This window comes from Chrysochloris asiatica, unplaced genomic scaffold (genome assembly GCF_000296735.1).
Source record: "Chrysochloris asiatica unplaced genomic scaffold, ChrAsi1.0 scaffold00010, whole genome shotgun sequence".
Taxonomy (NCBI): domain Eukaryota; kingdom Metazoa; phylum Chordata; class Mammalia; order Afrosoricida; family Chrysochloridae; genus Chrysochloris; species Chrysochloris asiatica.
Window position 1 is genome coordinate 34,626,064 of NW_006408528.1, and position 12,966 is coordinate 34,639,029.

Sequence of the window (12,966 nt, forward strand, 5' to 3'; positions counted from 1 at the left end):
CGGTTCTGACTCATAGCGACCCTTGTTAGGCTTTCCAACTTATGGCTGGTGAGTTTGAACTGTCAACCTTTCCATTCAAACTGACTTTGCTGTTGAGGATGGGAACTGAAATTTGTTCATTTGTTAATTCTCTATAACAGCTAATACAATTACCTTTAGAAGACTAGGTGCTAAAGAAAAAAAAAAAAAAAAAAGCACAGACAGAATCAACACTTTTGACACGCCGCTTCAGTATCCACAGGCAGACATCTGAAGAATATGGTAATAAATATTTGAAATTTCTCTTAATGAAGAAGCCCATCTTCATTTTCCCAGTGGAGAAAGTTGAGTACAAAAGAGAAAGTAGAGCCTTTTCTCTGTGCTGTTAAGCCTTGGACCGGTAACCACAAGGTCACTGGTTCAAATCCACCAGCAGTCTACTCCCATAAAAATGTACAGTCTTGGAAACTCTTTGGAGCAGCTCTACTCTGTCCTATAGGGTCACTGTGAGTCCGAATCAATTCGATGTCACTGGATTTTTCTCTTTGATGTGGTCTTTGGCATTTTTATGCCTCTATTTCTTGTGGATCAACTTTGAGGGTTTCTTTTGGACATAAAAAAAAACAACCACTATCTTTATGTATGTCACCCTAGAGATACTTAGCTTATATTATAGTCTAGAGCAATTGTCAGCATTCTAGGGGACAGGGATCCTACAGCTAATTTAAATACCTAATTTGTGTATACACCAACTGCTCCTTGGAAAACCAATACAGGGCTGCTATGAATCAGAACAGACTCAACGGCATATAACATCATCATATTGCTTTGCCAATCAGCATTACAGTGGTTTCATACTTGTTGAAGGGCCTGGTGAGAATGCAAATAAGTACAGGCATGGAGAGGAAAGAAAGCTGGTTGATAATGAAATTAGACAGCTGAAGAGAAACTTAAATCAGAACTTCAAACATGTTCTGTTCAGTTCTGCCACGGCTAATGAAGCAAAACTAGAACAGACCTGAGTTTGTAAAATATGGGTGTGCCAGAAAGATAACCGGAATGGGAAAAACCACTGATGGATGCTCTACTAGAAATTTATTCTCCTCTTTAGAAAGCAAAGGCAGCATGTATGTTACATAACAACTAAATCTCTTCACTGGCAGAGTCGATTGCTAGCCCCACTCAAAGATGACAGTAGACCCTGCTGCTTTGAATGTGGGTTGTTGTTGTTAAATGCTGTCGAGTCAGTTCGGATCCAGAGTGACCCTGTATAGGGTTTCCTAGGAGTGGCTGGTGAGCTTGAACTGCTGACTTTGCAGTTCAAACAACTTTGCATTCCAGCACATTAATCCACAACGCCATACCAAGATTCCTTGAATGTGGGTGGCACCCCAATAATCCAATCTCTGTGTCAGGCTCCTGTAAGGGACCTCCTGAAAGTGACCACTACACCTCCTTCCAAGTCTTCCCATCCCAGGACTTTCCCTTTGAAATACGAGGCAAAACCAAATCACTCTGCATTTTCATGTCTGGAATAGCTTATTAGACCTCCAAATGAATTCAGATCAATCACATCAGTACTTACAATAACTAAGAGCTTGATCCTCAAATGTTTGACCATATGAATGTGAGATTAATGTATTTTAATGTTATAGCATGGTGTATAAATTTGCTCACAATGCACTTGAATCTTTCTGAATATAATACTGTTCCTCAGTCACGCTTCTTAGAAATCAAGGCTTTTTAAGTGAATGTTGGAGTCCTGGTGTGGCGCTGTAGGCTAATGCGTCAGACTGCAAAGTCGTTTGAACTGCAAGATCAGTGATTCAAGCTCACCAGCTGCTCCTTGGAAACCCTATACAGGGTCGCTATGGGTCGGAATCCACTCGATGGCACTTAACAAGTGAATGTTACCCAACTCCTTAAATGTAAGCCTATTCCCCAGTCTATGTCTCATGTAGAAAAACAATAGTAAAATGTAGCTGGATAAAATTATCAGTCCTTTATATTATTAGACTCTGAAGTCAGAAAAGACTTTGATGTTCCCAAATTCAGTACAGATGGCATTGTTTTGCCTTTCCTCTTAGAAATTTAAAGAATATGATCTTCTTCTACTCAAGTACAAAATTAAAGCTGTTGAGGGTAGGAACTGAAACTTGATTAATCAATTCTCTATAACACCTAATACAATTATCATTAGGTGCTAAAGAAAATTTTTTTAAAAAATCCACAGACAGAATCAACACTTTTGATACGCCGCTTCAGTATTCACAGGCAGACATCTGAAGAATATGATAACAAATATTTGAAAGCTCTCTTAATGAAGAAGCCCATCTCCACTTTCCCAGTGGAGAAAGTTGAGTACAATAGAGAAAGTAGAGTCTTTTCTCTCTGCTGTTAAGCCTTGAGCTGGTAACCGCAAGGTCACTGGTTCAAATCCACCAGCAATCTACTTCCATTAAAAATCTGCAGTCTTGGAAACTCTGTGGAGCAGTTCTACTCTGTCCTATAGACAGAGGGTCACTGTGAGTCCGAACCAATTCAACGGCACTGGGTTTTTCTCTCTAATGTGGTCTGTAGCATTTTTATACCTCCATTTCTTGTGGATCCCCTCTAAGGGTACTTTTGGACATAAAGAAGTAGCTTTCTTTATGCATGTCACCCCAGAAATGCTTAGTTTACATTGCAGTCTCAAGCAATCATCTACAGTCTAGTGGACAGGGATGAAACAGCTAATTTAAATATTTAATTTGTATTTTGGGGTAGTTCTGAGGGTTTACAATTTTTTATGTCCACATTTTATTTATTTATAAGTCTCCCATCTTTTAAAATTTCTGAGAAAAATTCCAAAGGAGGATTTACAAAACACTTTCAGTCTAGAGGGGGTGATATAAATGTAAACACAATTATAATAAAGAATGAATGAATGTTGAAGACTACAGACGTAGCTCAGAAAGAGAGAAATTCTGTCAACAGCTGAACAGAATAGCATGAGGCTAGAAGGACTGGGGTGGAAAGCAGAATCAAGAACCATTGCTTATAGGCACAGCATTTCTTTTTGGGGTGGTAAAAGTGTATTTAAATTGGCTGTGGTGATAGTTTCACAACTCTGTGAAGATACTAAAAACCTTAAGTGGTATGCTTTCAATGGATGAATTATATGGTATGGAAATTATACTTCAATGTTGCTGTTGTGCGCTGTCCAGTTGATCCCAACTCATTGCTAACCTATAGGACAGAGTTAAAGTGCCCATAAGCCCTAGGATATATGTCATCTTTACCGAAGCAGATCCCTAGGTCTGTTATTCTGTGGAGCAGTTGATAGGTTCAAACAGCCAACCTTCAAGTTAGCAGCTGAGATCTTCATCATTGGGCCACCACCAGCACCACCACTGAGCATATTGTTGCTGTTGTTAAGTACCATCGAGTGGTTCTGATTCATACTGACCCTATATAGTGTTTCTAAGGAGTGGATGGTGAGTTTGAACTGCCGACCTTGTAGTTCACACCGACTTGTGTTCCAGTGCTTATCGTACAGCGCCACACCAGGACTCCATCGAGCATATACTATATACTAACTCTGTGCTGGGTGATGTGATTGCCAAAAAGAATTAGACAGAGCTACTACTCATAGAGCCCCTTAGACTAGTGGGGGAGGCAGAATCCCTATGGTTTGGGCTACTTATTTCGGGAACCTGGAGGAAGAGCAGTGAGCCCAGCTCTGGGAGTCAGTGGCATCTTGCTAAAAGGGATGATACCTAAAGTAAACATAAAGCATTAGGAGAAGTTGTTCACTAGAGGAAGAAGAACGGGTATACCAGGAAAGAGCATACAATGAGCAAAGGCAAAACCACAAGGAGCACAGCTTGGCACACTGCAGCTAAGAAAGTACGTCAGCTTGTGGTCCTGAAACCTAATGTACAAGCAGGAATTGGAGTGAGGTGAGAAAAGAAAAGGAGACAGAGGCAAGAACACAAGACAGTCTCCAAGATCATGTTAAAGAGCTTTGACTTTAACAATGCTGCAGTCTAAGCACTGGACTGTTAACTACAAGGATGGTGTTTCAAACTCACCAGCCGCTCCTCGGAAACCCTATACAGGGTCGCTTGAGTCAGAACCAACTCAACAGCACACGGCAGCAATAATCAAAGGTGGAAGTGTATGTAGATAATGGAAGATGAGTATTATATGCTCGCAGAGTGGAAAACTGATCGGAGGTAGAAGGAAAGACTGGAGGCAAGAGTCAGGAAGGTAAGTGGCTAGAGGTAGAGCCATGAAAGCCACTGAAATAAGCCTATTGTATCCACCGGGACCCAACTTTTTCTGCTTCATACAGACATGACCTTAAATATAAATATTGTTCATTTTGTATAATTGTTGAATAGTTACTACTTTCCAGAGGCTCCAACACTGAGGATATATCTACAAGATGAACAATAACAATGTACAGATGGGATAGAATTTCTTGCCAATGTTTAACATAGTTTGCTTTTGTCCATATTTGGTCCTAAATGAGTGCACTGGCAAGTATTTTGATAAAAGCTCCGCATGCTAGTACTCCAATGGAGCAAGTCTGGATGTACATAAACACCAGTAAAATAAGCTTCGTTTACTCACTGTGAGTGTGATGCAGTCAGAGACGTTCAGCTCTTGCAAATTTCTACAGTGACCTAAAGCAAACAAGTTACACATCACTAAACAATATAGTTTACATGTAAAGCTTTCCAGCTACATTCAATGTGATGGATACGTTAGAAAATAAACAAAACCCTTAACAAGTAATCTTTCCAGTTATAGAGTTTCTTATGGCATAAACAATAAAATATGTTTATTTTATTTTTGTTTGAAAATATATTTATTTTATTATCATTTGTAGAGTACTGGTATGGCGCTGTAGGATAATCGCTGAACTGTAAAGTCAGTTTGAATTGCAAAGTCAGCAGTTCAAATCCACCAGCAGCTCCTCAGAAACTCTACACACAGGGTTGCTGTGAGTCGAAACCGACTCCATGACATTAAACAACAACAATTATTGATTGACGATTAGTGGAGGAAGGAGAAAATGGAAAATTCTACCTTTGGAAAAACAGTATATACTTAGAACTTTTAGCTTGAAAGAACTTGGAAAAAAGACAATCTGGTTTGTTTAGTTTTATTTTTATAGAATGCTTATTCATTTTGTTTTCTTAGAAAACATACAAAAAGGTTAAAAGAAATGTACAATGAATTACCCATATATCCACCACCTAGATTCTATCATTTACATCTTACTATATTTACTTTAAGGGGCTCTGGTAGCATAGTGGTTATGAATCAGCCTGTGAACCTCAAGGTCAGCTGTCCCATAGGAGAAAGATGAGATTTTCTGCTCCTGTAAAGATTTAAGCCTCAGAAACCCTGTCCAGGGTAGCTATGGGTTGGAACTGACTCGGCGGCACTTAACAACAACAACAACAGCCTCGGAAACCATGGCTATGAGTCAGAATTAACTCCATGGCACATAACCACCATAACCATATTTACTTTGGAGTTCTGGTGTGACACTTGTAGGGTAAGTACTGGATTGCTAATTGCAAAGTCAGTGGTTCAAACCCACCATCCGCTCCTTGGAAACCCTACATATTGTCACTATGACTCAGAAACAGCTGGATGGCACTTAACAACAACAATATTTGTTTCATCACATATCTACCCATTTGTCTACCTTTCTATCTATCCAACAATCCATCTTAGATGTTTATAGATTTCAAAGTAAGTTGCAGCCATCAGTACACTTCTAAACACTACAGTGTGCACATCATTTATAGAGTTCAATATATGTTTATGCTGTCTTAAATTAGAATTACAAATAATTCCATTACAATGAAATGCAGATGAAGAAAGGAGCAAGGTTGGAAAGGGCTGAGCCTCTGAATACCTCTAGCACCAGAGGCAAGTGCAGAGCATGGTCTCAAAGCTGGTCCCCAAACCCAAAAGCCATGGCACAGCTTATGGTCTTTCAGAGACTACAAGGCATGTAGACAAATAGCAAGACAGCAAAGCACTCCACAATCCATGCCCCCGTCTGAATGAAAGTAAGTATAACTCCAAATACAAGACAAAATGAAAGCATTTAGGGTAGGCCATACAAACACACCTCTGGTAGCATAGTGGTTATAAATCGGGTTGCTATCCTCAGGGTCAGCAGTTCCAAACTACCAGCTATTCCGCAGGAGAAAAGATGAGGTTTCTGCTCCCCCCGTAAAGATTTACAGCCTCAGAAACCCTGTAGAGGGTCACTATGAGTCGGAACCAAGTCCACAGCACATACCAACAACAACACAAACACACCAGGAGTCCTGGTGTGGCACTACGGGTTAATGTGCCAGACTGCAAAGCCGTTTGAACTGCAAGGTCAGCAGTTCAAGCTCACCAGCTGCTCCTCAGAAACCCTATACAGGGTCACTATGGGTCGGAATCGACTCGACAGCACTTAACAACAACAACAACACACAAACTAATGAATAAGAGGAATTCTTGGAGCAAAGAAGAGGGGAAGGTGTTTTAGGTGGAAGAGACCCCAAGGAACAGGAAAACTCCAGACAAGAGGTGATTCTAGCATTCAGACCAATGCAATGAATAGAACCAAAAAGAAAAACATCTGCTGTTTATAATTACATGGGCCCCACGTGAATAACAACAGAAATGCTATTCATTATAAATTCATATTGAGCATTTCCTCCTTTGCCAAGAATGGACTATGTCCTCAGCAATAAATGCAAACCAGAAATATTTTCAGAATGAAAAACAACAACAACAAATACAATTCTTAATGTGTTGGTCTTACACGTCATCAGTACACAGCCAAAGTAATATAAGTAATTAAGTTTATGAGGTAGATTTCCTTACAGAATGACTACATATGAATGACTTACACATTCATAAATTCAACAAATGTTTATTAGGAACCCACTATGTGCCAGAGACTCTACAGGTGCTGAAAATACAGCAGCAAACAAAACAGAAGTCCTGCCCTTATGGAAGGTACAGAACCCTAGTGGAATAGTGCTTAAAGGGCTAGGTGGCTAATCCAAAAATGAGCTCTGTGGGAGAAAAACGTGGCAGTCCGCTGCCATAGATGTCTACAGCCTTGGAAACCCGGCAGGGCAGTTTTAATCTGTTCCATAGGGTTGCTATGAGTTGGAATTGACTTGATGTAGTGGGTTTGGATTTTCTGACTTTTGGAGAGTTTGTTATAGCTGGGGGAGACTGACAATAAATAAAAGAAGTCACATATCTACTTTGACAGATGGTGATACGTGCTGTGGAAAAATAAAACCAGAAAGGGGGTGAAAAGGAGGACATGTCGTTTAAAAGAGGGTGGTCAGAGAAGGCTTCACTGAGAAGGTAATGTGAGCCAAGACTTGTAGGACACGACAAAAGCAACGCAATGTACTCCCAGCATTTCTGGAGCCCTCAGTCAACATGACTGGTTTCAGGAAGACAATAAAGGAAGAAAAGGCAGGCTCAGGAGGACAGGCATTTGAGTCCTACCCTTGTTTGTTCATCTCAAGGCTGAAAGGCATTCCCATCATTTCTTAAGGTGATGGGCTACAGGTTTACGTTTTCATAATGATGAGCTCTCTAACATTTGTGGTGTACACAGAACCAGGCCTGTGAAGGGCCTTACAGGCATCAACCCATTTTATCCCCCCAACAATGTAATGAGGTGTCCTTAGGCATAGTTTACGATTGCAGAAGAAGAGGCTAAATAATAGCCTGCAGTTGCACAGTTAGCAGGCAACAGTTGATTTCAAAGTTAGGACCACGACTACAGGCAAGTAACAGGTGTGTGCAGCCTTCAGCACTTCATAAATCTTTGTATCTGGAGTGCCCTTGCTTAAAAAATATCACAATGCTTTCAATGGTCCTGGACAACTTTTAATATTCTTTTTCTCTTCCAACCCAGGAACTCCACGTACCCCAGCTGGGTCTCCTTGTTCCTCAACTGCCTTAGTTAAGATTACTCCAACTGGATTTGGAATACTTTTCTTGCTCCATCTGTCACGCCCAGTGATTGGGTCCAGCTGGATGTCAGGATGCGCGTGGTTACCATTGTAACCCTGCTCTTATTTTGTAAAGCCGCTGAGCTCCTCAGAGCAAGCCCCGGGAGTGCGAGAAGCCGAGCGCATCATGGCAGGGCCGGTGGGAGCCGGAGAGGCTCCAACCCGGTCAAACGGTATGCGCCTGGCCTTCCCTGTGAAGTGTACACTTATATTCACGAGAAATACTTAGATTGCCAAGAAAGAAAACTAGTTTATGTGCTGCCTGACTGGCCCGAGGATTTGCTGCACATGCTGTTAGCAAGAAACAAGATCCGCATTCTGAACAACAACATGTTTTCCAAGTTCAAAAAGCTGAAAAGCCTGGATCTGCAACAGAATGAGATCTCCAAAGTTGAGAGTGAGGCTTTCTTTGGTTTAAACAAGCTTACCACTCTCTTACTGCAACACAACCAGATAAAGGTTTTGACGGAGGAGGCGTTCATTTACACTCCTTTCCTGAGCTACCTGCGCCTGTATGACAATCCGTGGCACTGTAGTTGTGAGCTAGAAACGCTTATTTCAATGTTGCAGATTCCAAGAAACAGGAATTTGGGGAATTATGCCAAATGTGAAAGTCCACCAGAACTGAAAAATAAAAAACTGCGGCAGGTACAATCTGAACAGTTATGTAATGAAGAAAAAAATGAACAACTCGACCCAAAACCTCAAGTGTCAGGGAGACCCCCAGTTATCAAGCCTGAGGTAGACTCTACTCTTTGCCACAATTACGTGTTTCCCACACAAACGCTGGACTGCAAAAGTAAAGGTTTGTAATAAGTTTCTTGCTTGATTTCTTAGGGATTATTGGAAATGCTTTTGTGAATCTCTACTTTCTACTATGCCTTGGAATTTCTGGGGGTCACGTCTACCAGAAATCTTCCCCCAATGACAGTGGGTTTGCTCCAACTATTTCTGGAGTCCAAACTCAACATGGTTGGTGAGTGGGGGTGGGGGTGGGGGGGACGCAGTAGAGGAGAGGTGGAAGTATGCTCAGGAGGACCAGACGTGTGGGTCCTACTCATACTTGCTCATCCCAAGTAAGGAATTCCTTTAATTTCTTAAATAGGATCTAATTTAATTTAGGTAAACCAATTTGTATGTAATCAAGTACAAGTTTATGCTGTGGGGCAGATGCCATTTATATTAACTTGTTTTCCTCCAATTAAAGTCAAAACATGACTGCAGTCTGGTGCGGGGTTGGGAGGTTAACTTAATTGAGTAGCATAACAAAGCTAATGTTCTACATCCTAGCTTGGTGAGGAGTCGACAGTTTTAAAAGCTTGTGAGTAGCCATCTAAGGTACAACTACTGATCTCTACTGGTATGGAACAAAGCAAGATGAAGGAAATCAAAGGTTCAAAGAAGAAACTAATCAATAGAACTAATAGACCAAGGAACCATAGCCTCCCCTAACCTGAGACCAGAAGAACCAGATGGTAGCTACCACTACCAACCATTCTGACCAGGGACATAATAGAAGGACCTAGACAGAATGGAAGACAAATGCAGAACAAAACTCAAATTCCTAAAGAAAAAGGCCAGATCTATTGGACCAATAGAGACTAGAAAAACCCTTGAGACTAACTGTGGCCCTAAGATAACCATTGAACATGGAATTGAAACTATTTTGGTTTGTCACCTTTCCATCAAATAATAGATTGGCTTATAAAATAAAAATTTTCACCTGTGAGTCATGTGCTCCCTTGAACACTGAACTATGTGAGACCACATGGTCAACATTCGCTCAAGCAAAGGTAAGGAGGCAAGGAGGGGCAGGGAAGCTAGATCAATGGAAACAGAACAAACAGAATGGAAATGATGAGACTACCGAGACACTGTAAACATTGTAACCAATGGCACAGAACAATGTGTATAAAAATTTCAAAAGGGAACCTAATTTGCTGTGTAAACTTTAAGGTATTATTACAAAAAAAAACAACATGACAACAACTAACAACAGCAACAAGACTCCAAGGAAACCCATCTTCTAAACAGGTCATGTGAGCACATACTGCAATGGAAGCCAAATGGGGGGTAGCCATGGTGCACCTGTCTTTTCTATAAGTTCATCCAAGGTTTTGATAAACACCTGCAACTTCCTGTTATTTCACTGCCTCCAAAGTATCCAAAATAAAACATAAAAATATTTGAAGGCTCAAATTTAAACTATTTAATCTAAGAACTATGTGACTAAGAAAATCTTTCTAGCATATTCCTTTTACCCACTGGAGTTTTGGTGTGTCTGATCAGCACTGAACTGCCTACTGTAAGGTTGACAGTTCAAACTCACCAGCCACTCCTTGGAAACCCTATACAGGTTTGCTATGAGTCAGAACTGACTCAATGCACTTATACCACCATCACACTGCTCCTTAAGAGTTTCTGAAACTGTAAATCTTTACAGGAGCAGACAGCCTCATCTTTCTCCTGCCAAGTGGCTGATGGGTTTGAACTGCTGACCTTGCAGTTAGTAGCACAACACTTACTTACCTTACTGTGCCTCTAGAGATCCTAGAATATTACTTATTTCCTGCAAATCATTACTGGTTTTTATCTCCTACACAAAGTTGTGCTCGTCCTGTGCAGAATTTGCACATGTAGGATAAATCCAGGATAAATTTGTAAAATAAGGAAACAGATGGGAGATTTTAATAATGCTTTTGGCATTTTAGTTGAAGACTGATGTTCTCAATGGGTGGTCTAGGAACTGCTAATCTACCCTAGGGTAACAGACTGTATGACCGTATCTATATATTTCATTTCTGGCTGTTGTTGTTTGTTGCTAAGTGCCATCAAGTCAGTTCTGACTCATTGTGACCCTGTGTGGGGTTTCTGAGGCTGTGAATCTTTGTGAGAGTAGAAAGCCTCACCTTTCTCCTATGGAGAAGCTGGTGGACTTGAACCACCAACTGGTAGATTGCAGTCCAGTTCTTATTCTACAGAGCCACTGTGCTCCTTCATTTTTGGTAGGGATTGGTAATTGGATTTGGGTCATACAAAAGCAGCATCATTCTTCAATTTATTTGGGGAGGTTCTGTTTTGTTTCTTTTGTTGTTGTTGTTACGTGCCGTGGAGTCAGTTCCGACTCATAGCGACCCTGTACAGGGTTTCCGACACTGCAAATCTTTATAGGAGCAGAAAGCCTCATCTTTCTCCCACGGAACAACTGGTAGTTTCAAACTGCTGACTGAGATTAGCAGCCCAATTCATAACAAAGGAAAAGTAAAAAGGACCTTTCAAGGGAACCCTGGGCAGGAATTCGTTAACATTGAAGAATCAGGCCACTTGAACCAGGAGTACCTTTATACGTTTGTCAGCAAAATCATGTTGAACTCTGCAAGGTGATGGCTGGTTAGATCACACACGGTGGTGTGGCACAGAGAACTTTGCTTTCTCTGATGCCCTGTGAGCGACGTGTAGTTTGATGCCACAGCAGAACCTGGGGTAATGCTGTTCTGGGCTTCTCTGAACCTGAGAGAAAGTTCGTGATAATTGAGAACCTACTATGCTCCAGGTTCTCTACACATATGCTGTCCGTAACTTCCAGAAAGGTGGGACTACCCCAAGGTCAGAAAAACGAGACTCGGGAGGTTTGATTTGGCTGAGGTCTCACAGGTAAACAGCAAAGCTAAAACTTGAAGCCTGGTCTACCTGAGCCAGAACCTGTGAGCTCTTCATTCTGCCACCCTCCAGAATTCATGTGACCATGTTCAAGCAAGCAGCCACTGCACCAATTGAAGCAGTTGAAAATTCCAGAGAGTCAGCATGTGCTTTCCCTGTTGCTAGACTGGGTGGAATTTCCCTGACATTATATGAGTGTTCCCTGACATTATACATAGTGTTTCAGGCTGAGTATGTTTACTAGGATTTCTTTCATAATGCTTACATTTAATTTTTAAATTATGTATGATTAACACTAATACAAACTACAATCTTAGACTTGTCCTGATATGGTGCTGTAAGATAAGCACTGCAAGGTCAGCGGTTCAAACCCACCAGTTACTCCTTGAAAACCCTATACAATGTTGCTATGAGTCAGAACCACGTCAACAGCACTGAACAACAACATCTTAAATTTGGATTAGAAAAATTACTTGATAAACTAAAGTTTCATCATCAAGTTAAAGTTAATTTGCACTTGCTGAGCCAGGGTTCAAAGAGAAAAGTAGATACAATTAAATTTGTTAATTATCTGTGGGAGGAAAGCTAATTTGAACTCCTGGTATGGCACTGTAGTAAAAGAACCAGACTGAAAACCACTAAATCTGCAATTCAAACCCACCAGCTGCTCCTGGGAAACCCTATACTGTCCGAATCAACTCGACAGCACTTAACAATAGCTAAATTACTGTAATCTCAAAAGAGGTAACTTGTTAGAATACATCTTTCTTAATGCCTTTTTACTCAAGACATCTTCTCCAATGAGTTATTTCTGTCTTTGTCATATTTTTGCCATGCTATTTTTGCCTCTTGGAAAACATGAGCTTATAAAAATATAAATATATCTTTGTATTGCTTCCATCCATCAGCTTATGGTTATCTAAGCACAATCTTCCAGAAATGTCCATACACTCACCACCCTGCTTTAAAAATACATATATTGCTAAAATACAAAATAAATGTTGCTTCATGATGTGCACATTTACTAGGTGTAATAAATATTAGGTCAGACATTAAAGGACAACTCAAGTTCCTCCAAAATGTTAGTGACCACATAAATCAGAGTCTGTATGGTAGTGTAATGGTTACAAGTCAGACTGCTAACTTCAAAGCCAGAAGTTCGAAACTACCAGCTGTTCCATGGGAGAAAGATGAGGTTTTCCGCTCCTGTAAAGATTTACAGCCTCAGTAATCCTATGTAGGGTTGCTATGAGTCAGAACCGACTCCACAGCATACCACCAC

General features: G+C 40.7%; 2 protein-coding genes across 2 annotated transcripts in view; one reads left to right on the forward strand and one right to left on the reverse strand.

The window, feature by feature from the left end:
- FBXL13 (F-box and leucine-rich repeat protein 13) overlaps window positions 1-12,966 on the reverse strand; it is a 298,456-nt gene that overhangs the window by 136,836 nt on the left and 148,654 nt on the right. The window contains exon 11 of the mRNA XM_006834402.1: window positions 4,597-4,649. Within this exon, the coding sequence (XP_006834465.1) occupies window positions 4,597-4,649 (53 nt within the window). The remainder of the gene's footprint in view (window positions 1-4,596; window positions 4,650-12,966) is intronic.
- The window catches only part of LRRC17 (leucine rich repeat containing 17), a 23,800-nt gene continuing 18,891 nt past the window's right edge, over window positions 8,058-12,966 (forward strand). Inside the window, exon 1 of the mRNA XM_006834363.1 lies at window positions 8,058-8,829. Coding sequence (XP_006834426.1) covers window positions 8,058-8,829 — 772 coding nt within the window. The remainder of the gene's footprint in view (window positions 8,830-12,966) is intronic.